Source organism: Rana temporaria, chromosome 3, assembly GCF_905171775.1.
Source record: "Rana temporaria chromosome 3, aRanTem1.1, whole genome shotgun sequence".
Taxonomy (NCBI): Eukaryota; Metazoa; Chordata; class Amphibia; order Anura; family Ranidae; genus Rana; species Rana temporaria.
Genome location: NC_053491.1, coordinates 141,340,828 through 141,368,767, shown reverse-complemented (window position 1 = coordinate 141,368,767; position 27,940 = coordinate 141,340,828). Strand labels below are relative to the sequence as shown.

At 43.0% G+C, this 27,940-nt stretch overlaps 1 protein-coding gene across 2 annotated transcripts in view; it reads right to left on the bottom strand.

Annotated features, from left to right (window-relative positions):
• Positions 1-27,940, bottom strand: part of PRKAR2B (protein kinase cAMP-dependent type II regulatory subunit beta) — a 156,710-nt gene that overhangs the window by 35,929 nt on the left and 92,841 nt on the right. For both annotated transcript variants that reach the window (XM_040343532.1, XM_040343533.1), the window contains exons 3-4: positions 21,055-21,107; positions 12,127-12,210 (exon numbers count right to left, since the gene is read on the bottom strand). In XM_040343532.1, coding sequence (XP_040199466.1) covers positions 12,127-12,210; positions 21,055-21,107 — 137 coding nt within the window. The remainder of the gene's footprint in view (positions 1-12,126; positions 12,211-21,054; positions 21,108-27,940) is intronic.

The window sequence follows — 27,940 nt, the reverse complement described above, 5'->3', positions numbered from 1 at the left end:
TGGGACAGAAATTTGGCCCTGGACTTCATACAGACTGGCCCACTTTGACAGGTCTCTCCCATGGTGGCCGGACAACTCCCGCACCCCCCCCCCCCGGCCACCCAAGCCCCCTTTCCCCCTTCACTAGCCGTTCTATTAGAGTAGAACGGCTGGTACTGGTACTCTTATAGGCAGTACCAGTGGGGAAGCTAGACATTATTTCACCCGGGAAAAAGAATCAGTTCGGTGTCCCCCCTTATGGGACAAGATTAGGCAGAAGTGAGAAACTCCCAGGCCATAGCTCATGAGTCAGCTGTCATGCTCCTCTGTCATCCCCCCTGCTTCTTTGTTCCCCCCAGGTGAGTGCTGTGGGGAGGGAGAGGAGGTGAGCGCTGCGGGGAGGGAGAGACAGAGGAGCGGAGGGGGGAGGTGGTCCGCTGTCACTGAAGCCGGCCCACTGAGCCATCGGCCCACCGGGAAACTCCCTGTAGTCCCAATGGCCAGTCCATCCCTGGATTCCATTATCCACCCTCCAAAACTTATATTTGTCAATTCCCAGGAGAATCCAGGCCATCTTAGATACCATCGCCATATTAAGTAATGATTTTGTTATTTTACCTGGTTTCCATATTTTTGTCCAACCCCTGTATATATGCAAAAAAAAATACAGCACAACATACAGTGGGGGAGTCCATCATTGAGGTCAATAATTATAGTTTAACATTTATGTATAGATTTGTTTTGCAGATTTAAGGCATTTTTTAGCTGACTCTAGATTCAAAAAATGTACGCAGGAGTCCTTCTTTAATCTCATATTGTACTGTGCGCCACAGTGGCTTCCTGCTGTATGACCACCCACCTAAGTAATTAGTATCCTTCTCCTGCTCAGCGGGGCTTTCTTGCGCTCAGTGAAATGAGAATGATTTCCAACATACACTGAATAGATTAAATTAAATATTTTTCTTCCTTTGGTGGCGATTCTTTGTCTCTTTCATACTGTCAAAGCAAGTGTCTCCAAATTATGCCATGCAACACTCTCATCTGGTCACAAGTGATATTCTCTTGAGATAATAATTGGATCCTAATGTAACACATTTTATTCTGGAGCTGCTCTTTCATGTTGTTTTGCAAGATAACTTTATATTTTCAATTTGTTAATTACAGAACAGATACATGCCTTACAAAAACTATGAAATGAGTTTGGACAGAATGGAAATGACATATTATTGAAAGAGTACAGATAAACATACATATAATGTGAAATGAAATACATTTTTTATCATTTTCTATTACAAACCTGTCACTCCAGGCTGTTACTTAGTACAATATAAAGATGTGGCATTTAACCCTAATATCACAATGTTATCATACTACTTTTCTACAATAAATGTTGCAGGAGGAATTAAAAAATGTTTTTGAAAGAGTTATAAGGAGCTGTTGTTGAGTCTGCTTTTCAAGTTTACGTTTATGTGAAATTCCAGTGTTTCAGGTATTTGAAAATTCCATTGTTATGAGGTATGATAAACCTCACAATACAACAGTTAGAGTGACCGAATAGCAAAATATATATGACATCACCAAAGGTGTGACACAATGCCAGTGTAGGGTGTAACGGAAGTAATTAAGGAAAAACATTTTGGCATAAATGGAGAGTAGAGTAGGCAATCCTTAAAATCTGTACAGAAATTGTAGGGAGAGCAATTAAAAATACTGCACCCAATGAAAGCACACCCTCTACACTGTGAACAATTATTCAACACGTTAAGATATTAATATGTCTTTATTGTTGCTGCTGCAATACAAATAAATATGTACCAATTACTTAATGTGTAAATATAAGTGAGCTTGAACCAGTTATAATAAAAATCTGGACTAACCTGATCCATGAAACAGTTTGATTGGAATTGAAAAACTTGCAAAAAATTGCAAACATCAAATCGAGGTGTCAAATGATTATGATAATATGCATATTATATTAGCTGTTTTTAAAACTTTCTGAGTCACAAATTAAAAAAATAGGTGGCTGACTGTGCACTAGATTTAGTATCAAGTCATATGCCTGGACTTAAAGCAATCTTTGGCCCGATTTGGCTGATGTAAGACTTATACAGTAAAAGAAACAAGACTGATAACAGTTCCAAAAATCTTTTCCTACTTTTTCCCCACACGAAATGAATAATGGGATTTTACAATGTAATCTAACATACTGCTTTTAAAAAGTCACAATGATTAAGAACTTCGGACAGTGGGTTAAAAAGATTACTGACCCTGTGCCAAGTTTAATTTATAATCACCTTCCCCTTGTTCTAACTAGGTAGTTAAAGTGGATGTAAACCAGATTCATTTAATTTGAGCTGGGCACATCTATCTGTAGTGTTTTCTTATCTCTCCTCAAAGCACTGAGTCCCATGGCTTTCTCCTGCTCTGTAGCTCTGTTATCAGCATGATAATTTCTGACAAGTTCTCTGACACAGGAGATAAAAGCAGCCGGAAACTTGTGTGTGGAAGGTTGCTATAAATAGATTAGCAGTCAGCTTGACTTTGCCTATGTGGAGTGGGGGTGTGTGCCTTTCCTCCAAACAGCTGCCTTGGTTGTATGCCCAGACTTTACACTCAGTGTTGAACAGGAAGAGGAAATCTGTAACCCGATCTTAACTTTCTAAAGGATAGAGTGCCTTGCAAAAGTATTCACCCCTTGGCTTTTTACCTATTTTGTTACATTACAGCCATTAGTTCAATGTTTTTTTAATCTGAATTAGTCTAAATTGGTGAAGTAAAATTAGAAAAATATATACATAAAACAAATTTTCAGAAATAAAAAACTGATGGCATGGACTTATGTATTCACCCTCTTTGTTATGAAGCCCAAAAAAACTCTGGTGCAACCAATTACCTTCAGAAGTCACATAATTAGTGAAATGATGTCCACCTGTGTGCAATCTAATGCCGCGTACACACGATCGTTTTTCGGCATGGAAAAAAACGTAGTTTTTCAGCATGTCCAAAAAACAAAGTTTTTCCAACTTCATCATTAAAAACGATGTTGCCCACACACCATCATTTTAGAAAAATGATGAACAAAGCGCGGTGATGTACAACAAGTATGACAGCACTCTAAAGGGGAAGTTCTATTCGCCTTTGGGCTGCTTTTAGCCGATTCCTTGTTGTCTGTTACAGCGTGATCAATGTACTTACTCCATTATGAATGGTAGTTTTACCTGAACGGCGCTTCCGTCTCATAACTTGCTTCTGGGCATGCGCGGGTTCAAAACGTCCTTCTTGCCCACACACGATCATTTTTTTTCAACCCGAAAAACGTCATTTTTTAAAACGACGTTAAAAAATGCAGCATGGGAGCTGCGGTGGCTCAACGCGATTGGCACTGCGCTGACAAGCCATTCACCTCTGCAGCTAGGAGTTCGGATCCCGGTCTCAGCTACATGTGAATTGAGTTTGGTGGTCTCAGCCCGGCTCCCGGTGGGTGTGCTATGCGAGGTAAGCCTGCGCTTAGTACGCCCACCCCCCTCCCACAAAAACCACCACACTTACACGCACTCGAAATTGGGTTAACATGCACGCACTTTGACCACGCGGTCTCTAAAAAGAGAGGCAAAGGACTAACGGGGCTGGTTGAGCGGGCTAGATCCTCTCACTCCCTTATAGGGAGTCCCTCTGCCCCGTTGGGCTTCAAAGCGGAGCAGGTAGGGCGGGCTGTGTGGGAGGACCCCCTCACACACCCACCATTGCCACCCGGGGCATGGAGAAAGGTGGCAGATTGCCTCTGGGGGAGGCCTGCCTACTCCCAACTCCTGCAGTCCGGCTCCTCTCTCGAGTACACGCACAAAATACACTTTAAAAATAAAATAAAAAATGCAGCATGTTCGAATTTTTTTCTCTCGTTTTTCAGAAGCCGAAAAACGATGTGAAGCCCACACACGATCATTTTAAATGACGTTTTTAAAAATGTCTTTTTTTTAATGCCGAAAAACGATCGCGTGTACGCGGCATAAGTGTCACATGATCTGTCATTACATATGCACACCTTTTTGAAAGGCCCCAGAGGCTGCAACACCTAAGCAAGAGGCACCACTAACCAAACACTGCCATCAAGACCAAGGAATTCTCCAAACAAGTAAGGGACAATGCTGTTGACAAGTTCAAATCAGGGTTAGGTTATAAAAAAAATATCCAAATCTTTGATAATCCCTAGGAGCACCATCACATCTAGAATAACCAAATAGAAAGAACATGGCACAACAACAAACCTGCCAAGAGATGGCCGCACACCCAAACTCAGGGATCGGGCAAGGAGGGCAATAATCAGAGAGGAAGCACAGAGACCTAAGGTAACCCTGGAGGAGCTGCAGAGTTCCACAGCAGAGACTGGAGTATCTGTACATAGGACGACAATAAGCCATACGATCCATAGAGTTTGGCTTTATGGCAGCGTGGACAGAAGAAAGCCATCACTTTCCGCAAAAAACAAAATGGCACGTTTTGAGTTTGCGAAAAGGCATGTGGCAGACTCCCAAAATGTATGGAGGAAGGTGCTGTGGTCTGATGAGACCTAAAATTTTACTTTTTGGCCATCAAAGAAAACGCTATGTCTGAGGCAAACCCAACACATCACATCACCCAAAGAACACCAAGGATATTCTTGAGCAAAACATGTACCACTCTGTGTGTGATTTAAGGCTAGGACGGAGGTTCACCTTACAGCAGAACAATGACCCCAAATACACTGCTACAGCAACACTTGAGTGGTTGAAGGGGAAACATGTAAATGTGTTGGTATGGCCTTGTCAATGCCCAGACCTCAATCCAATAGAAAATCTGTGGTCAGATTGAGGCCCTGTACACACGATCAGTCCATTTGATGTGCCTACACACCATTAGTTCAAAATCCGATCGAGTCCAACGGGGTGACGTAAAACACAACGACGTGCTGAAAAAAAACGAAGTTCAATGCTTCCAAGCATGCGTCGACTTGAATCTGAGCATGTGCGGGTTTTGAACCGATGCTTTTGCGTACTAACCATTGGTTTCGACCGATCGGTCAGGCGTCCATCAGTCTGATTTTAAAGCAAGTTCTAAAACTTTGGACTAAAGGACAAAAGTCTGATGGGCCATACACACGGTAGGTTTGGACTGATGAAACTGAACTTCAGTCTGTTTTCATCGGTTTGGACTGATCGTGTGTACAAGGCCTCCAAGATTGCTGTTAACAATCGCAAACCATCCAACTTGAAGGAACAGGAGCAGTTTTGCAAGGAGGAATGGGCAAAAATCCCAATGGTAAGATGTAGCAAGCTCAGAGAGACTTATCCAAAGCGACTTGAAGCTGTGATAGCCGCAAAAGGTGGCTCTACAAAGTATTGACTAGGGGAGTGAATAGTTATGCACATTTACTTTTTCTGTTATTTTGTCCGATTTGTTGTTTGCTTCACAATTAAAAAAAAAACAAAAAACTTCAAAGTTGTGGGTATGTTCTGTAAATTAAATGATGCAAATCCTCAAACAATCCATGTTAAATCCAGGTTGAGGCAACAAAATACGGAAATGCCAAGGGGGGTGAATACTTTTGCAAGGCACTGTATATACAATACTTATGTAGGGAGATTTGTTTCATCCCTGTGAATCATCTGAGGCTGTTCACTTCACTGGGTATATGTGAGGGTTTACATTCACTTTAAGTAAAATTACATCTTTTAGAGCAAATCTTTTTTAATCTATGCTCATCAGTGGCGGCCCATCCATTACCACTTTAAAAGGCCACCTCCTATCCATGCATCCGGCCCATTGCAGGATGCCAGGAGCATAAATTACAGTGGAGGAGGTGTTTTTTTGAAGCACTGATTAGAGCCAAAGGCTTTAATATTCTTCAAAATAGGGTAGACTTTGGGCGCAGAGAATGCGCTCACAGCCCACCCAGGTGTGTTAGAATAGCAAATGAATATTCAAGAGCCAAAATGCGTTCCTTAATTCGTCTCAGAAAGTATTTCAAGGGGTTAAAATTTCTTACCCTGTACCCAGGTGGCATAAAACTTCTGTTTGCAATGGTATATCTTGCAGAAGTAAAACACTTCTTGGCTTTTGGAAATGTGGGAATTACCAAATCAGAAAGGTCTCTATTTTTTAAGACCAAGGTTTCAACAAAGCCAGTGACTGAAGTGGGGGTGGTAAACTGATCTTCGGTGACAGAAGATTTGGTAGATCTGAAACAGCCCATAGAGATTCTGCTAAGTGTCTGATGAGGTCAGAATATCACATCCATCTGGCCCAATTCAGTAGTATGAGGATCACCAGAATGCCCTCCAGCTCTATTATATGGAGCAGAGGAGGAAGGAGTATCAGAAAACAAAAGGCATAGACCATAGCTCACCTTTGTACTAATCCCATGGAGGCACCAAAGTTACTGCTACTACTAGAGGATCCCTGCACCTGGAAACAAACTTGCTCAGTTTACTGTGGAATCTGGAGGTCAAGATATCCACATCTGGAGGTCCAGGTGTCAGTGGCTGGGGAATTCCGATTGCCTCATGTCCACACATGAAATTTGAATAGTGAATAAGGGCTGAATGTGAAGTTCTGTGCAAAGTATAATTTTTTTCTGCCTCTCTTGCTGCAGTATGCTTTTTGGTCCCAGAAGTTAGCTTGTTGATGTATGCAATCAAAAAAGTACAGCATATAAAGGGGTAGTCAAAATTATTGAGGTTCCAGAATTATGATCAGAACACGAGATTCCTCCAGTCCGCACAACCCCTTTGCCAGGGCAGTATCCAGGGCTTCATTCCTGACCCACAAGATCAGAGATAACTTAATCTTTGGTGTCAGGCACATGTATTGGTCCATAAATTGCACCTTCTTGTCCCATTCAGCCAGAAAGTTAAGTTGTAAGGGTCTGAAGTGAAGTTGGGCAAAAGGGACTGCCTTGAATGAGGTTACAGTCAAGCCCAGCATTCCCTGGAGAATCACAAGGATGGATTGCCATGGACTGAAGGGTCTGAATTTGGGTGCTGAGAATCAAAAGTTTTTCCTGGGGAAGGAAAACTCTGGAATTAAATTTTACAGAATAAGAACCAGATAATCCGAGCAATGAATCGGGTCCATTGCAGATTTCTGAAGGTTAGCACCAGGGCTAATATGAAGGTTAGCACCAGGGCTAATATGAAGGTTAGCACCAGGGCTAATATGAAGGTTAGCACCAGGGCTAATATGAAGGTTAGCACCAGGGCTAATATGAAGGTTAGCACCAGGGCTAATATGAAGGTTAGCACCAGGGCTAATACTTTGGTAACTAGCTAACGGAGTGCATGAATGTCTGGGGAGGACCACAAGCAGAGCCCAGTTCCCAAGTGCAAATTACTGGCAGGTCCAGCATCCTTGGTCCAGCGAGATCCAGCTATGGCCTTCAAGGCAATGCTGAGGATTAACTGATCTGGATAGCTGCACAAAGAGCTGATCACATCAGCATAGCGATGAAGTCTTAATTGAAGAATATAAGAGAAAAAAGGGAAAATATCTAGTAAAAATGGTTCGAATTTTCCCAATACAGAGAAGACATCTATCCCCTGAAGCATGAGAGGAGTTGAAGGGGTTAACTTTTTCATTTGCTGGTGTGCCTTTCCTTCCTTTAGGCAGTGGTATAACCCAGTTTATGATTTATTGCTGATCCTGTGGCCCCAATGAACAATAAAGAAATACTTACTACATGGTGCTCATAAAAGCCTTTTCTATTAAAGTCTTTGTAACAATTTGTTTTGTTTTGTTTTTTTAACTCTTTTGCCTGGATTACCTCCCCAGATCTTTGTGACATGACCTGCCTTGGTGATAGCTAATCTATTTTTGGCATTAATGTCAGGATTGTTTGATCACACAAGTCCCATAATTACAAAAAAGTAAGCATACCTTTTAAAGGTCTATGTTTCTTCTAAACTGATAGTGTTGTACACTTTTACTTTTTATCTTTAACCCCTTCCAGCCAATTGTACGCAGATATGTGGCCGCATAGAAGTGAGTCTTTATCTGCTCCCCAGGGGCGGATCCAGGGGGGCAACGGGGCAATTGCTCCCCCCGAGAAAATATTGCCGACTCTGAAGCTGAGCGTGCCCCGAGAATTTAGAGCCACGGTCAGGACAACTCACAGCCATTCTGATCCCCCAGTGTATGCCCTCCTGACCTCCCCAAGTGTATGCCCTCCTGACCTCCCCAAGTGTATGCCCTCCTGATCCCCCAGTGTATGCCCTCCTGATCCCCCAGTGTATGCTCTCCTGACCCCCCCCCCAGGTGTATGCCCCTCCTGACCCCCCCCCAGGTGTATGCCCCTCCTGACCCCCCCCCCGGTGTATGCCCTCCTGACCTCCCCGGTGTATGCCCTCCTGACCTCCCCGGTGTATGCCCTCCTGACCTCCCCGGTGTATGCCCTCCTGACCTCCCCGGTGTATGCCCTCCTGACCTCCCCGGTGTATGCCCTCCTGACCTCCCCGCTGTATGCCCTCCTGACCTCCCCGCTGTATGCCCTCCTGACCTCCCCGCTGTATGCCCTCCTGACCTCCCCGCTGTATGCCCTCCTGACCTACCCGCTGTATGCCCTCCTGGCCTCCCCCAGTGTGTGCTCTCCTGGCCTCCCCCAGTGTGTGCTCTCCTGGCCTCCCCCAGTGTGTGCTCTCCTGGCCTCCCCTAGTGTTTGCTCTCCTGACCTCCCTCAGTGTGTGCTCTCCTGACCTGTACAGAGTCACCATGAAGCCTGCCCATGTGTTTACTTTCTCTTCTGAATATAGAGAAAAAGATGCATTGCATCTTCCTCTCCTGTAGCTAAAGGACCAGGCCACTTTTTGCGATTCGGCACTGCGTCGCTTTAACTAACAATTTTGCGGTCGTGCGACGTGGCTCCCAAACAAAATCGGTGTCCCACAAATACCAGCGACAATTTTGAAAAAAAAACTTTTTTTTTTTACTTTTTACTATAATAAATATTCCCCAAAAATATCTAAAAAAACATATTTTTTCCTCAGTTTCGGCAGATACTTATTCTACATATTTTTGTTAAAAAAAATTGCAATAAGTGTTTATTGATCGGTTTGCGCAAAAGTTAAAGCGTATACAATACAGGGGATAGTTTTATAGCATTTTTATTAATAATTTTTTTTTACTAGTAATGGCGGTGATCTGTGACATTATGGCGGACACATCGGACACTTTTGACACCATTGTCATTTTCACAGCGATCCGTGCTATAAAATTGCACTGGTTACTGTGAAAATTACACTGGCAGTGAAGGGGTTAACCACTAGATGGCGCTGTAGGGGTTAAGTGTTCCCTAAGGCGTGATTCTAACTGTAGGGGGAGTGGCTAGCTGTGACACGTCACTGATCGTGTTCCCGATGACAGGGAACACGATCAGTGACAGTGTCAACTAGGCAGAACGGAGAGATGTTGTGTTTACACTAACATCTCCCCGTTCTATGTCTCCGTGACCCGCGGGCGCTTACGGAGATCGCGGCGGGTGCGCACGCTCTCGCAATACCCGCTCCCTAAAGCGGACTTATATGTACGTCCTTCTGCCTGCCCGTGCCATGCTGCAGACGTATATCTGCGTGCGGCGGTCGGCAAGCGGTTAATGGTTCATTGATTATACAAACCTATTGATCCCTATTAGAGCTGCGCGATTCTGGCCAAAATGAGAATCACGATTTTTTTGCTTAGAATAAAGATCACGATTCTCGCGGCGTAAAACAGTAAACAAAAAAAAATTTGGGCTAACTTTACTGGTTGTTTTTTTTTTTTAATTCATTAAAGTAATGTTTTCCAAAAAAATTGCATTTGAAAGACCGCTGCGCAAATACAGTGCAGCATAAAATATTGCAACAACCACTATTTTACTCTCTAGGGTCTCTACTAAAAAAATATATATAATGTTTCTGGGTTCCAAGTAATTTTCTAGCAAAAAAAAAATGATTTTAACTTGAAAACATCAAATGCCAGAAAAAGGTATAGGCCCGGATTCACAGACACTGGCGCATATTTATGCCGCTGTAGCATATCTCCTTTACGCTGCGCCGACGCAGCGCAGAGAGGCAAGCACTGAATTCACAAAGCCAGTGCTTCCAAATCTGCGCTGGGTTTTTCAGGCGCAAGTCGGCGTAAGTGGAAGTGGGCGTGAGCCATGCTAATGAGGCGTGACCCCATGCAAATGATGGGCCGAGCGCCAGACAGATACGTATCGCCAACTGCGCATGCGCCGTCCCGTGGGCGCATCTCAGAGCGCATGCTCACAATCACGTCGGAACAACTGCCTAAGATACGTCGGATCACTTCCTACGGCGTGAACGTAACCTACGCCTAGTCATATTCACGTCCTACGTAAACATCGTAAAATACGTCGGCTTGTGTTCCCTGGTGCAACCCTTTGCATGGATGCTGCTGAGCTACACCTCCTTTATGGGGCATAACTTTACACTGGACGTATGACTTTATGCCCACTGCGTCGGACGGACGGACGTTCGTGAATCGGCGTATCTCCCTCATTTGCATATGTGAATAGAAAATCAATGGGAGCGCCAAATACGTCCAGCGTATATATGCGCCCACTCTACGCCGGCGTAGGCAAGTTACGTCGGTCGGATAAAGCCTATTTTCAGGCGTATCTTAGTTTCTGAGTCCGGCTCATAGATACGACTGCGCATATTTGCACTTACGCGGCGTATCTCGAGATACGTCGGCGCAAGTGCTTTGTGAATCCCGGTCTTAGTGTTTAAGTGGTTAAATTTTCCTAATTTACATACAGAAGTCTATTCCTTTGATGTAAAAGACAAATTAATACAATGTTTAGACTTAGAGCCGGTTCACACAGGGGCGACTTGGGATCCGATTTGAAGTTGCCCCAAGTCGCGCTGTTGAGAAAAGCAATGGAAGTGAATGAAGCCGTCTTAATGTACACTACTGAAGTCACTCCGTTCCTATACTACTTCAATCTGACTTCTAGTCGGATCGTGTCTTAACTGAAGCAACAATACAGGAAGAGAAAATTGTTTTCTCAGGCAAACCCCTCCCACCCCCTCGCTCCCACAGAGCTGATTGTAGTTTGATTGGCCACCGGAAAGCCTCCTGTCCTGGAGGTGACTTGAAGTCGCTTTGTAAGTCGCGCTGTGGTGTGCGCTCAGGTCGCCTCGCAAAGTCGCGGCCAGAGTAGTGTCGCCCCTGTGTGAACCGGCTCAAAGTTCCACTGCTAAAGAATGTTCTGATACTTGGCAGACAGACTGCCCAGATTTTACAGCTGTGGCTTCAGCAGAGCAGAGAGAAAATTCTCAGCATAGAAAGATTGGGAAATAATTTGTCAAGACCGCAACGGGGAAAAAAAATTGCGATAACGATTCTAGACGATTGATCGTGCAGATCTAATCCCCATATTATCTCTGAAGCTTGTACTGTTTCTGTGTTTATAATGTAAAATTCACAATAAAAAAACATTGAACCATACATTAGTATCAGTGTCAGTGGGGGTCATTTACTAAAGGCAAATCCACTTTGCACTACAAGTGTAAACTACAAGTGCAAAGTGCACTTGAAATTGCACTGAAAGTGCACTTGGAAGTGCAGTCGCTGTAGATCTGAGGAGGACATGCAAGGAAAATAAAAAACAGCATTTTAGCTTGCACATGATTGGATAATAAAATCAGCAGAGCTTCCCCTCAGATCTACAGCAACTGCACTACCAAGTGCACTTTGCACTTGTAGTTTGCACTTGTAGTGCAAAGTGGATCTGTCTTTCGTAAATAACCCCCAGTGTGTTTTAGGTAGGATTAAAAAAAAATGCTAACATCTAACATACACATATGTGGTATCGCTACGATCGTCAGGAGCAGGATAATTTATTTTGGGTGGTAGATTAGCATAATAGCCATAAATATACAGCTAAATTAAAAAAAGGATTTTGTTTTGAGCTAGATTTCCTTTGATAATGAAAAACAAAAAACTGAGAGATCCATTACAAAAAACAAGGTATAATCCACCTTGATACACAAAGCAGTTGGTATGATCTGTACAATTTTACTAACACATGTCAAAGTTGCAAAATTGTGTTCAGGCGGTAACATTTGTTTTACCCTCAGCCACTAAGGGATTAAAAACGAAATGTAAAATACTTACTTGATCTAAGCTCTTGAACAGAAGGATATCTTTGCAAGCTTCTTGCAGTCTTTGTCGCTGATCATCTGTTTTTGGATTGATAATCTTATCCAAATTAGGAAGACACAAATATGTCATAATAAGATCACAAATGAAATCAGGAACTAGAGACACAACTATCATTCTTTTTCTCTTTCACCCTAGTGCAGTAAGATCTCACATTTTGCACACATTTGCAGAATTTTTGTTAAATAATTCAGAACTTTTTGTTTTAAAAACAATGACACACTGATTTTTTTTACAACAAACTCTTTTACATGTACAGCTACATGTACATAACACTTGTGTTAAAGAATAAACTATATAAATTAAACAACAAAATTGTATATATTGCAGCATACCAGTCCTTAGATATGATGGCGGCATTAACATTCTTATTTCAGGCTAAGAACATTTTTAGCAAATGCAGACAATAGCTGTTCATCTTGCCAGAAATGCAGTTTCCTTGTAACTTTCTTTAAGCTGAATCGAAAAAGACAACAATCATATCTTTTTTTTTTTTTGTTCCTGTAACCTACTAATGCCATCAGTCCCCAATGTAAAGGCAAACACATTTGTAGTAAAGCGGTGGCATAGATACAGTGGGGCAGATTCAGATAGAGATACGACGGCGTATCTCCCGATACGCCCTTGTATCTCAGAGATCCGACGGTCGGATCTATGCGACTGATTCATAGAATGAATCCGACGGTGTAAGTGTCTTACACCGTCGGATCTTAGGCTTCAATCTCCCGCTGGCCGCTAGGTGGCGTTTCGTGTTTTACTCGCAACAAATATGCAAATGAGGAGATCCGCCAATTCAGAAACGAACGCCCGCCCGTCGCTTTTTTTTACGTCGTTTGCGTTCGGCTTTTTTCCGGCGGATAGTTACCCCTGCTATATGCGGCGTATCCTATGTTAAGTATGGCCGTCGTTCCCGCACCGAGTTTTTAATTTTTACGTCATTTGCGTAAGTCGTTCGCGAATACAGATGGACGTAATTTACGTTCACGCCAAAACCAATGATGTCCTAGCGACGTCATTTGCAGCAATGCATGCTGGGAAATTTAGCCGGCGGCGCATGCGCAGTTAAATTGGCGCGGGGACGCGCCTGATTTAAATACTACACTCCCCCTAGCCGCGGAATTTGAATTACGCCGGGGGATTTCCGATCCGCCGGCGCAACTTTCGAGGCAAGTGCTTTATGAATACAGCACTTGCCTCAAAAACTTGCGCTGGCGGATCGTAAATAAGATAGATTACGCGGATCTAAAGATCCGCTGATCTATCTGAATCTGCCCCAGTGTAATGAGTAAGCATTGTCACCCTAGGACAGGAAGTGTGTTATTCACAGGATTACCAGGTGAAAACAAAGAAAAAAAAAACCCAGGCACCTCATTCAAAGGCTACGTTCATCTTTGGTAAAAAAGCAAATATTAACCACTTCAGCCCCAAACGATTTGGCTGCTCAATGACCAGGCCATTTTTTTGCAATACGGCATTGCGTCGCTTTAACTGACAATTTTGCGGTCGTGTGATGTTGTACCCAAACAAAATTGACGTCCCTTTTTCCCCACAAATAGAGCTTTATTTTGGTGGTATTTGATCATCTCTGCAGTTTTTTTTTTTTTGCGCTATTAACAAAAAAAGATAGACAATTTTGAAAAAAAACACACTATTTTGTACTTTTTGCTCTAATAAATATCCCAATTTAAAAAAAAAACTTTTTTTCCCCCTCAGTTTAGGTCGTTATGTATTCTTCTACATATTTTTGGTAATAAAAATTGCAATAAGCGTATATTGATTGGTTTGCACAAAAGTTATAGCATCTACAAAAAAGGAGAAAGATTTATGTTTTTTTTTTTCCACTAGTAATGGCGGTGATCAGCGATTTTTTATCAGGACTGCGACATTATGGCAGACAGATCAGACACTTTTGGCACATTTTTGGGACCACTGGCATCTATACAGCGATCAGTGCTATAAAAATGCACCGATTACTGTGTAAATGTCACTGGCAGGGAAGGGGTTAACACTAGGGGGTGTTCAAGGGGTTAAATATGTGTCCTAGGGAGTGATTCTAACTGTGGGGGGATGGGACTGCCTGAATGAGGAGTGCGATCGTTGTTCATACTTAGTACGAACAACAGATCACTCTCCTCACCCCTGACAGCACGGAGATCTGTCTGTTTACATTGACAGATCTCCATTCTGTCTCTGTGTGGAGCGATCGCGGGTGCCCGGCAGGCACGCGCATTGGCTCTGGCGTCATGGGCGCGCGCCCTCTAGTGGTCAAAAGGCAAAAATAAATAAATCAGTGTCCTGCTGCCCCCCCCCCCCCCCCCCAGCTCTTATTCAGCTGAGAACAAAGGATATGTGATCACCTATAAAAAGGGTAGCTATCATTTTTTTTATATCTATACACAAATGTTTTGCCTTTCATTTCTATGTTAAACTGAATGGGTTGCTTTACAAGGTGATTATTTACAATCACTTTAAGGACTTTGCGGACCAGCAAGCTGCAAGATATTACATTTTTTAGGGTTTAACCCTAAATAGCATAATTACTTCTACAGATCTATACATCACACACAAAAGTAAGAATCCCGTGGGGAAATGAAGCATAAACAAAAGGAAGAAATTTCCTGATTCCTCAAAGTTCTGAAAATTAGCAGCAGTACACAATCTACTGTATTCATTAAAAAAAAAAAAAATTTAATAAATAAAGCAAAACTCCAGCCAAAAATACCAAGATAAAAATGAATCAACCATTAGAAGATAAAATAAAAAAGCTGCTTTTGCTGCAATGTTCACTTTGTTCAGAGCTCTTCCACACAGTACTTCTTTTCACCACCAGGTGCCCTCAGTCTGATGTCCAGTATAATTCTATCAACTTTCTTTGAGCCCAGACTGTCCTGGACCTACTCCAGCCTGTTACTGGACAGTGAAAAGAAGAAGCATAGCAATGAGCTCATCTTTCTGTCAGTCTGCTTCCCTCCCCTATGCTCCTTGTCAGCACATGAACTGACGGGTTGCTTCATCCTCTCACACTTCAGCCCGGCTACAAGAGGTCCATACCTGATCCAACTCAAGCACTTACGCTGCTTGCATTTAAAAAAAACGAATGTAATGATGTATTAATGATTACAGAGCCAAATTAATCTGTATCTATTGTAACTGCTTGGAGCTCAGTTTTAAGTTATAACAGAGCAGAAAAAGAAGTCATTAGAAAATTATGGAATAAGTTTTAGAGGAAAGTTGCATTAAGTTGCAAAAAATTTAGGTAATTGAATTAACTACTTAAGCCCTGGACCAATATGCTGCTAAATGCCCAGTGGCGTTTTTACAATTCGGCACTGCGTCGCTTTAACAGACAATTGCGCAGTCGTGCGACGTGGCTACCAAACAAAATTCACGTCCTTTTCTTCCCACAAATAGAGCTTTCCTTTGATGGTATTTGATTGCCTCTGCGATTTTTATTTTTTGCGCTATAAACAAAAATAGAGCAACATTTTTGAAAAAAAATCAATATTTTTTACTTTTTGTTATAAGAAAATTGAATAAACTAAATTTTAGTCAAACATTTAGGCCAAAATGTATTCAGCCACAGGTCTTTAGTAAAAAAAAAAAAAAAAAATCGCAAGCCTACAGATAGAGACTTGGCCTTCCAAGCCTTTAGCAGGACGCTGCCTTAATCCCAGGCTGCGGTCCATGGTCAGGGAGTAGGGATAGGCTTTTTGTGCCCTGACACCCCCCCCCCCTCTTTTACTTAGATGTCCTAGCTTTTTCTTTTTGCTCTTGGGAACTGGATACCCCCAGCTTGTTGGTAAGCGCTTAGACGCGAGTTTCACAACTCGCATTCGGCGCTCTATAAGTATTTATTCCAATCCAATCCAATAAAAAAAAAAAATAGCTTCCTAGCGGCAACAGTGACACTAATACAGCGATCAGAAAAATGATTGTTTAGTGACAATGGCAATAGGGAGTGAAAGGGTTAACTAGGGCGGTGATCAAGGGGTTAAAACTTTATTAGGGGGGGTACGGGGCTACCCTGGACCTAACACTAACTGGCTGTCACACTGACACTAAATGCAGTGATCAGGGGGGTGGGGGGTGATCGGAAAGGGTTAAATGTGCCTATGTGTCCTGGTGTCAGTGTAGTGTTAGGTGCGACTTACTGTGACTCTTCTCTCATCTCGGCGGTTTGAAAATACCGCCGAGATGAGAGCTGCATCACTTCCTCTGCCAGTGTTTACATTTTACAGGCAGAGGAAGTGACACGGCGGCGGCTCACAGGATTGGCTGGGAGCGATCACGAGGGGGCGGACAGAAACGAACAGCTGTCCCCTCGAGTCGGATCGCTCCCGGAGGTAAGCCGTCCGCCGCACGCAGCGGAGGGGGACCCGATCGGACCGATGACCCGCTAGAAGGCAGGGACGTATATATACGCCCATCTGCCTGTACGTGCCATTCTGTGGACGTATATAGGCGTGCGGCGGGCGTTAAGCGGTTAAAGAAACCTAAAAACACATACATTTATTTGTTGCTATTTTCATTCATACATCCAAATAACAGGATTTTTGTAGTCACTGTAAAATCCTTTTTCTTGGCGTTCCCCAAGGGACAGGGACAGTGAAATTTAGGAACATTGAGTTATACTGCTGTCTTTAAGAGGAATTTGACACCGGCAAACAAAAAGGTCAGACATGTATAACATTAACAAGTCAAACAAAAAAAAGACAGTGAAACAAAAATACTGGGAGATGCCTGCCGCTTAAAGGGGTTGTAAAGGTACAATTTGTTTCTCTAAATAGCTTCCTTTACCTTAGTGCAGTCCTCCTTTACTTACCTCATCCTTCCATTTTGCTTTTAAATGTCCTTATTTCTTCTGAGAAATCCTCACTTCCTGTTCTTCTGTCTGTAACTCCACACAGTAATGCAAGGCTTTCTCCCTGGTGTGGAGTGTCGTGCTCGCCCCCCTCCCTTGGACTACAGGAGAGTCAGGACGCCTACTAACACACAGCTCCTTTTTCTACCAGGGAAAAAGCCTTGCATTACTGTCAAATCTACCAACCTCTCCACAAAGACTTACAGATCACTGTGCTGTCTTGGTAGAACTCCTGGGTCAAGGAGTAATTTCCATTGTTCCTCAAGCAAAAAGATTTTAAGGTTTTTAATCTAACTTGCAAATCCTTTCTTCCACTCACTTCAAAAATCCTTACCTCACTTCACCAAATGAAGTTGGTGGAGACAGAGATTGAAACTCCTGTTTGTACCCCCTGGACACCACATTGCAAATGCTGATTGTCCAGGTGTCAGCAAAGACTAATCACCATCCCCTCACTTTCGAAAAGTGTGGTGGTTCCCTAATTGCAAGTTTTTTGCCAGCTTGGAAATGGAAGTCCAGGATTTATGAACTACCTGGATCATAAGTTTTGACCTGAACTAAAATCAACGGTTTTGCGTTCAGAAGTGGAATGAGTTGTGCAGTTGGGGGTTTATGTTTCTTTTTTTGTGGTAAAAAGGTCCTTTTACTGTCAGTGACCCCTTTGATAAAGTTATGGAGGGAAGCCACAAAGCGGCATTAACCATTAAAGGGCATGTGGAGCAATCGCTTTTACCATTGCTGTTCTGCAGACCAGTACTTTAGCCAGAAGGCCCTCTGCATATTAAGACAAGACAAGAAACGACTTGGTTCACAATGGAAATGGCCCACTTCTTAGTAAACTCTTCCTCCATGGGATATTGCAAAGCATTTTGGGGGAACAAATGATTTGTCAGCAGTTTTTCAATCCCTGTACAAAGTAGGTTTTAATCCCAAATTTACTTAAAAGGGTTTGACAGTTTTGGAACCTGTAAGGGAGCCCAGACTGGTAATAGGAGTGGTTTCAGATGCAGGTTCCTTCATTTTTATATATGAATACAATATGTCAATAATAGAAATAATATCTTTAAGACTAGGAGTTATGTCAGCCGACTGAGGCTCCTCAGGCACAAACTGATCCAAAAAGGAATAGTAAAACTTGTCCTCTTCCATAGATGACTACGTTGCAACTTTCTAAATATTAGAGAGATACTGCTCTCTGAACGAGAGGCTGTAGAGTGCATTATTAGTCAGAGATTCAGGTCCTCTAGGAAAAATAGTGCACACTGCCCCAGAGCTGCTAGAGGATTGTAAACTGGAGTCACTTTTTGCTTATGTAGCAGAATCTCTGACCTCTTCCAATCTATTGCGAACCTTCAAGGCCAAAGATAGCTGACATTCGTCAATAAGTGGTGGGTTGTGAGGCATAGTTGGTGCAAAGGTGGTAAAAGTCATTGGGCGCTAGACACTTCTTGGATGTAAAAGAGGTTTTATTTCTTTGACAGTCCTTTTTATATTTTTTAGGGGAAAGAGGGTTAGGGCCAGGACACCCTTAAGTCATTTCAATTTCAAATGGTGGACTCCGAGACTTCAATTCAAGAAAAGCCGTACAGGGAAAGGCTCAAGCAAGACACCACTTCTGCACGTGCAGGATTGCTGTCTCCTATGGTCAGGGCCATACTTACCATTGGGCTTGACTAGGCTCAAGCCCATGGGTCCGGAGCCTTTAGCCATAATAAAGCCGAGGTACTCACAAAAATTTGCATCCACTTGCGAACCTATAGACCAGCACCGACGCTGCTATTTGGTGGTCAGCAAGATGCAGAGCCCACTATGCGCCTTAAGCAAATGTCACTGTCCACCATCCAGTAGCAATACTACTGAAAACTTGTGCACAAATTCTCTCTGTGTCCACCGTCAGCCAGGATGGGTGAGGTGGACTGAGCTTTTATGGACTAGGTGCAAGTCACCTGACCTGCTCTGTCTTGCAATCTCTAGCCCCATAGAGAACAGCTGAGATGGACCTCCTGCGTGCATGAACGTGCACCGCCGGTGCGCGCGCACACATTGCCGCGCTCGCATCTGAGGCCCCGCGCATGCCGCGCATATGCGTGCACACTAGACGAGGCGCATAATTTCGCCCATCATGGAGAGCAAAGTCTGCAGACCTTCAGGGCCTGGGGTCCATGGACAGGAACACCACACACCTGGACCTGTATTGCACCCTGTCAGTAAACTTTTTGATATTGGGTATGACCAAAAGTACTGAACCCCAGGATCCAGCCCTCAATGAGAAGCATTACAGGCAAAACCTCGTTCTTCATAACCGAGGCCCGGCTACCGACCACTTTGGCTAAGAAGCGCTTTGGACAGATCCGGAAGCAGGCTTGCTAAAAGCGAAGCTTTCTAAGATGTTTATCGCGTGACCACCACCTTAGACACTGGCGAAAAAAACTGAGGTACTCCTGGTATGGGAGGGGTTATATAGGGGAGGGAACATCTTGCCTTAAGGGCGTGCCAGTGTCCATCACCTGAAGGTAGACTCTATAACACACATAGTAATTACTATGCTTCTCTGTGTCCCGTGATGTACGAGAAAGAAAGTAAAACCAGGCCAAACTTAGGGAGAAGTCAATGAATCCCTAGTAATTAACTACAGTAGCTACTCCTGACAAAGAATTTGGTGAGGAGCTCCCTGACTTAACCACAGGGCGCTACACTTAGGATGTGACATACTATGGTATAAATAAGGCAAAGCAATACACAACAGAAACACCCAAAGCACTCATAACCAACTGCAGAGCAATAGAGTTATATGGCCGCATGAGAATGAGTCCCTGTTAGGTGGCAACAAGGACAAATTGAGGTAAACATAAGACATAGAAGAGTGACGAATCCTTAAATCCCACTGGGTCCAGGCACAGCCTCCAAAACTGTGTCAGAGGATCAGCTGATACAAATGGGTATACTTTTCTCTAAAGAGAAAAGATGTCTATCCTCCTAGGACACTAGCAAAAGCTTCATGGAAATGGGTGGGGCTATACTTTGCTGGCCAATTACCTTTTTTGTCTACTAGTGTCCAATTCCTCCCAAAACGAGTAGTATAACCCAAGGTTCCAGAATTCTACTGTTCCTTTGTCCCTTGATAAATATTTAAGAAAACAGTATTTTCCTCACAGCTGCCAATACCCTAATCTGCAGGGACACTTTGTACTTTCAAGTACTAATTCTAGCATTCATGTAACCAGATCATTCACATAAGGATATGTGCAAAAATGCATTCCAATACATTGCGGTAGATTTACTAAAACAGAAGCACTCAGAATCTGGTGAGGCTGCGCATGGTAGCCAATAAGCTTCTAACCCCAGCTTGTTCTATTAAAGGGTCACTAAAGGAAAAACATTTTTTTGCTGAAATGACTGTTTATTGGGTATAGAGACATAAAAGTTAACTGATTCCTTTTAAAAATGATAAAAAATTGAATTTAATCCATCATATAATGTGCCCCTAGTTTCACTTTCGGTTTTAAAGGTACATACATGAAGTTCCGGGTGAGAGGTGAGTCGGGAAGACTCACAGAACAAAAACAAACAAATCCAGGGCAGTTTTTTGTTTTTAAAATGAATCTGATTGGTTCTGAGGAGTTTTAGACACACAGTAATGACAGCTTAGACCACCGTGAAAATCTCCCAGTACCATGGTTATAAGGAAACAGGCAACCAGGAAGTGTGGAGATCACAGCAGAATTACAGCTACTTCAAAGCAAAAACGAGCAATGAGGACATGAAACCAGTACTGCAGTAAGGTAAAGGAAGCTATTTAGCTAAAAAAAAAAATTCCTTTAGTGACCCTTTAAGCTTTGACAATAAAACCTGGAAGCTGGTTTCTATGCAGAAGTGAGACTGATTTTGCACTTTCCAGCTTTGGTAAATAACCCCCATTGTGTCCCAGATGTTTAATTATTTGTGAAAACAAAAAAACATAAACCAACATGTAATTGCATTCACTTAATACTTCTTGATGCGTCAGCTTTAATAATACATACCCTTTTTTCTGTTTCATCATCTTCTTCATCTGGATTAAATGCTTCAGCACATACTGCAAAGCAAAGAACAGAGTTAAAGGCATTACAAGTTATGGCACAAATATCCTTTGTAAAATGAGAAATTGACTGGATTACCAAGCTCAAGTAAGGCAATTACAGACAATGCTCTTGAGAAATGTACACATTTACGTAGCACACCTTTCTCCTTTTGAAAATCTTTGGTGCTCAAGTTTTATACCAGACAACTTACACAGAGCGGGCCAGATTCAGAAAGATCAGCGGATCTTTCTGCTGGCGTAACATATGTCATTTACGTTATGCCGCCGCAAGTTTTTCAGGCAAGTGCTTTATTCACAAAGCACTTGCCTGTAAAGTTGAGGCGGCGTAGCGTAAATCACCCGGCAGAATTCAAATTCGGCGGGTAGGGGGTGTGTATCATTTAAATCAAGCGCGTCCCCGCGCCGAACGAACTGCGCATGCGCCGGCCGCGACTGAATCCCAGTGCGCATGCTCCAAATGGCGTCGGCAAATCGTCATGCTTTCGACGTGAACGTAAATTATGTCCAGTCCTATTCGCGAAAGACTTACGCAAACTACGTAAAAAATTCAAATTCTGTTGCGGGAACGACAGCCATACTTAACATTGGCTGCGCCTCATAGACCCAGGGGTAACTATACGCCGGAAAAAGCCTAACGTAAACAACGTAAAAAAAAGCGCCGGGCGGACGTACGTTTGTGAATCGGCGTATCTACCTAATTTGCATATTCTACGCTGAAATCGACGGAAGCGCCACCTAGCGGGCAGCGTAAATATGCAGCCTAAGATACGATGGTGTAAGAGACTTACACCTGTCGGATCTTAGGGATATCTATGCGCAACTGATTCTCTGATTCTCTAAATAGATACGACCGAGCGCACTCAGAGATACGACGCGTATCAGGAGATACGCCGTCGTATCTCTTTCTGAATCTGGCCCAGCATGTTTAGGACAATAGGGCCTGCATATGAAGCCCACTAACAAATAATACACCTGAAATAGAACAGCATATACAGTACGGTAGTACTTTGGGCTACATTACTACGTAGTAATAGGGCTAGGTTTACTGCAATCTGATTTAGATCTTTCAGTGCAATTATGTATTGCAACTTGTGGTGCCATTCTGTGCAACTCGCATCTGAAATTGCACTAGTGTGAACGGCGCCTATAAGAATGCAGTGTAAACTCAATAGTCCATTGTTCATTTTTAATAACATTTTTATTTGAATAAAATAACGTAGGGGGCTGTGTCACAAAACAGAAGACTTGCATGATTAGACTGTTATGGAAGCTGCCATTCTGTGACTTATGCCGCGTACACACGACCGTTTTTCGGGATCTAAAAAATGACGCTTTTAAGGGTCCAGAAAAAACAAAGTTTTTTTCAATCCGATCATTAAAACGGCCTTGCCTACACACGATCCTGAAAAAAAAATGCTCTAGCAAAGCGCGGTGATGTACAACACGTACGACGACACTATAAAGGGGAAGTTCCATGCGGATGGCGCCACCCTTTGGGCTGCTTTAGCTGTTTCATGTTAGTAAAAGACGATTTGCGCTTTTCAGTCTGTTACAGCGTGATGAATGTGCTTACTCCATTACGAACGCTAGTTTTACCAGAACGAGTGCTCCCGTCTCATAACTTGCTTTTGAGCATGCACGTTTTTTTCTCGTCATTAAAGCCCACACACGACCATTTTTTCCGACGTAAAAAACGACAACGTTAAAAACGACATGAAAAATTAGAGCATGTTTGAAATTTTTAATGGCCATTTTTTACATCGTGAAAAATGCTCTGGATCCCACACACGATCGTTTTTAATGACATTAAAAAAAAACTTCATTTTTTAGAACCCGAAAAATGGTCACGTGTACGCGGCATAATGCACCACATACTAGTTCCAGGTCTGTGATACAATGGGGTTTATTTACTAAAGGCAAATCTACTTTGCACTACAAGTGCCCTCCAAGTGCACTTGGAAGTGCAGTTGCTGTAGAGCTGAGGGGGACATGCAAGGAAAATAAAAAAACAGCATTTTTGTTGCACATGAATGGATGATAAAATCAGCAAAGCCTCCCCTCATTTCAGAGCTTCCCCTCAGGATCAACTGCGATGTCTGACATGTCTGAACCGGCATTAAAGGAGATTAGTAGCGTGTATCAACTTTTCTCCTGTATCCCTCACAAAACTTTCAGCATTAACCTGCTAAATTAAAGTGATTATAAATGATCATCTTGTAAAACAACCCATTCAGTTCAAAATTAAAATGAAAGGCAAAACATTTGTGTATAGATATAAAAAACAAATACCCTTTTCCACCCTTTAGAAGTGATTCCCTCTGTTGCCTCTGTTCTCAACTGCATAAGAGCTGGGGGAGATGAAGCAACAGCACACTGAGCTTCCCAGTGAATGGCTGTGCAGGGGGCTGTGTCAGGACAAGTCCGATTACTGGAGAAGAGCAGGCTGAGTTCCCAGCATAGCTAGGGAACTGACCACAGTTTGCTCTCCTGCATAGTGTGGTCAGTTTCTAATAGTAAAACAGAAGGACTGGCAGGAACACCAGGAATTTCACATAAAGGAAACAATACAAAGAGAACAGGATACTTTTTCATACATGGTACAACAGGCACATATCAGGAATATGAAATGCTGGGGTAGAAAACACTTTAAGTTTAGCTATGTAGGTTAAGGAGATATTCCTCTGTTTATGTTAAATTACTGTTAATAGCTTTCTTTTTTCAAATCAAAACATATATTTTTCCTACAAAATTATCAAATTAAACACCGGAGTAACTGGTTCAATAAAACTGTAAAAAGAAATCAAAGTGGAAGCGGACATGGTCGGACCGAGCTCCGAGCGTCGCCGGTCTTTCCAAGCTACAATCAGCGAGAGGGGCACCGCTATCACCCCATCCAGCCTGGGGAACGCACCATGCAGCGGAGGACAACAGGAGTGAACAAAAAGAAGCAGACACAATCTTCCAGTACTGCCCGATCGTGACGCCAAGCTCCAAACCCACACCAGTCTCCTCCTTCCAAGATGGCGTTGGGTCAGAAGAGAGCAATGCACATGGCTCAGTCACCACACTGCTCGGCCTCTGATCACTCTGCAGCAGCCTCACCAGCCATTTCGGCAGCTTCAGACAAGCCATATGCCAGACCCATTCAGGAACAACCTCCACCCCCACCACCAGTCCCCTATTTAGGGGATGCTACCTTGTTAGCCTCTTTCTCTTCTTTACTCCAGCAGGAGTAATCCAAGGCATGCACAATAAATCACAGCAGAACGGAAGGGCGATCTTCATAATATTTGAGAAAGATTAGATACAATTGAATATAAGGCCCCATACACACGACCGAACATGTCTGCTGAAACTGGTCCGCGGACCAGTTTCAGCAGACATGTTCGGTCGTGTGTACGGCCGATCGGACAGGATTCCAGCGTACATTTGCCCGCCAGACCGTTTTTGAGCGGGCAAATGTTTCTAAACTTGCTTAGAAACATGCCCGCTGGAATCCTGTCCGTCGGACATGTTCGGTCGGTCTGTACAGACTTACCGTACATGTCCGAGCGGCCGCCATCCCTCGCATGCGTGGAAGCATTGACCTTTCAGCGTCGCGCACGTCGCCGCGTCATCGTTGCGGCGACGGTGCGAACACGTCACTGCGCTGTCTGTCCGCGCGGATTTCTCTCATTTCTGTATGATGGTGTGTACAGCCATCATACAGAAATCTCCGGGCGGGCATGTCCGCTGAAAACGGTCCGGCGGACCGTTTTCATCGTACATGTTTGCCCGTGTGTACGAGGCATAAGATGGACGGCACAGAGAGAAAGCTCAACCCGATTTCCACAAAGATTTCTTCCTTCCAAAAGCAACTGGACCATGCTAATGCTAAAATAGAAGATTTGGAGAATAGGTCCAGATGTAATGATTTTATGATACGCGAACTGCCGAAATCAGTTGCGGACCTGGAGGATACAATACATATTCTGATGCAGGACTTGATTCCAGACTTCTCTCCTCATCATTTGGAGATCGACAGGGTGCACCACGCTCTAACCGCTCTGAGGCCGGATGATCTACCCAGAGATGTGATAGATAAGCATCACTTTTATAAGAACAAGTGAAAAGCCATGTCGGCGGCCTAAATCAAGGGCGATAACGCCTTAGTTGGTCACACCATACAAATATTTGCGGATCTCTCTCAATTGACCATCCAGAAGAGACTTTTGCTGAAACCATTACTGGCTCATCTGACCAACCACCACATAAAGTACTACTGGTCATTTTCTTTTTGCCTGTCTTTTACTTATAAGGACAAGTTGAGTTCCTTTGTCATCATCCAAGAAGGGAGGACGTCCTGCAAAATCTTGGTCTGATCTCCAGGGACTCTCAATCACACAGCAAGCCAGAGATCAACCAATCTTGCCTCTGTGGTCCCAACAAGATCGATCTCCACCTAAGAGATTTGCTCCAGCCGCAGAAGAATATGGATGACCCTGCTCCTCCTAATCAGAATCAGTGACTAGCTGGACATTAGTCAGATTTACTAAAAACCAGCTGGAAGCCCAGTTGTTTGGGATTCACCTAGTGTTACTAGGTTCTACATCGTTCTCAATTCTGATTACCCTGAACACGATCACCTTTGCCCTGCCTTATGGCAGGAGTTTGCCTTGTTAATTGACTTGATATTGTTTTGAGAGTGCAGATTATGCCTGTGTCACAAACTATGGTGAACGGAAGTGAACCACAACTGCGGCTAGCAAGGATTTCAATGCACGTCTCTTTGTGAGATTTCAGTACTAGGCCCCAGGCGTCACTCCAATCAGAGAACAGAAGTATGGCTTTCATAGTGGGCAACCCAAACTTCACCCCAGGTCTCAGCCCCCAGACTTTTGCCTGGTGGACAAGCAAAGGTCTGCTTCGTATTGCCGATCTTTGTGATCACAGAGGTATCTTATCGAAACAAACTCTTAGAGAAAAACACAGACTCCCAAATTCAGAGATTATTTATAACATTATTTATTCATTAACTCAAGTTAACCTACTAAAATCACCACAGCAAGCGTTACTGGATTTCCGATAGATAGGACACCGGCAGAGCTTTTTTTCTCAGAAAATAGGTGCAGGAACTCAACCACGACCCGTTCAGATTTCACAAACAGTAGAAGGGTCTAAAAGGGGCATTAAATACCAGAATTGCATTACATACAGAGTGCAGAGTTTAGGGGGTTACAAAGCTGTCACTTGTAAACACAGAAACCAGATTTCTATGTTTACAAGTGATTGTGGTGAGCAGGCACCAAAGGGTCTGAGCCAGAGGTGGTGGAACTGAGTTCCCCCAAGTTCCCCCTGAAAAAAAGCCCTGAACACCGGGATATGCAAGAAAACTCAAAGTTTATTTTTACAGCTATAGTCAGGTCCTGGGAGGTCTTTCACGGTCCCCTTCGACTTGGTGAAAACCAAGCTGTGGTGGATCAAGGTTAACAAACACCTCTCTGCAACCTTACTTGACAAACAAGCTATAGTTGACAAAATTTGGGAACCCTGGATTAAATAATTGTCAGCACCGTTGTAATGTGGTCAGACAGGTACAAAGTAAAAGCAGATAAAAAGAAGAAAAGAAAAAGGCACACCAACCTAGTGTGTTACCGTTATACCAAATTTAATAGAATACAATATATAAAAAACCTACTCAAAATGGTAGTAGAAAGAATCACAGTATAGGCTTAATCAACATAAGCTGTTGTGAATTACCCTCGAACCACACTCCAACAGGTCATGGAGGAAATGAAAAAAGGTCACCGCCGACTGACGTGTTTCGAAGCTCAAAGCCTCTTCATCAGAGCCCAGCAGTCAAAGTAACGTTTTACAAAGTAAAAGCAGACCTTCAGTAATTTTTTTCATCATTCCATCTATTAAATCTTTTGCCCTTATTGTTTTAACTTTGGACAGTAAAACATTTTTTTTTCTGTCAGTAAATATACAGCCCACTTCCCAAAATGAAAGGGTTTATTTAAAAAATAGTACTGACATTGTGATGATGTGTACAATTAAAAATCAATATGAATCACAGGGAAAGTCCAGATAGGCGCAATGTGCAGAGCTGGCAATGTGCTAGCCAGTGCCTATCTGGACTATCCTTGGTATCACATGGATTTTTAATTGTACACATCACGATGTCAGTACTATTTTTTAAAAATATACCCTTCAATTTTTGACCTACGCCATGTGGAAGCTTTTATCTTTTATATCATTCCATTTCCAACCATCTGACGGATGAGAGATCTGTGGGTGCAAGTTGGACCTCTGGAGACCCTGGTTTGTGATCCTGTTCCCATTCCATGCCTATTTGACTCACGGCCGCTGGCGAGTGGGTCCACATCTTGTGGTAAGAGTATCTACTCTTCCCCTCGGGTGACTGATACACAGCCCCCAGTTGTTTCTTCGCCAGAATGTTGTCTACCATCGTTTCTAATACACAGACTGTCCTTTTCTACTCTGTTACATTTGCATAGTGTGTTGTGAGTTTACTCCAACACGGACACTGGTGGACTTGTGTTTATGATTGCACTTTTTTTGCTCAGTTCCTTGTGGTCAACAGCATTTTTTTAGCACTCATGTACTTTATTATTCTTCTATGCATTTATTGTGGTGATGTTTAACTCACATGTATCTATATTGGGCACATTCATTTATGTCATTTTTTTGTATTTATTTACTAGTGTTTATTCACTTATTATTGATATACATCACATTGTGTTCATATTGGGTATATCTATTTTGATATACTAGTAGTAGCTATTCTCTCTTTTGGTAGCGCAGTAGTTTTTACACATTTTTAT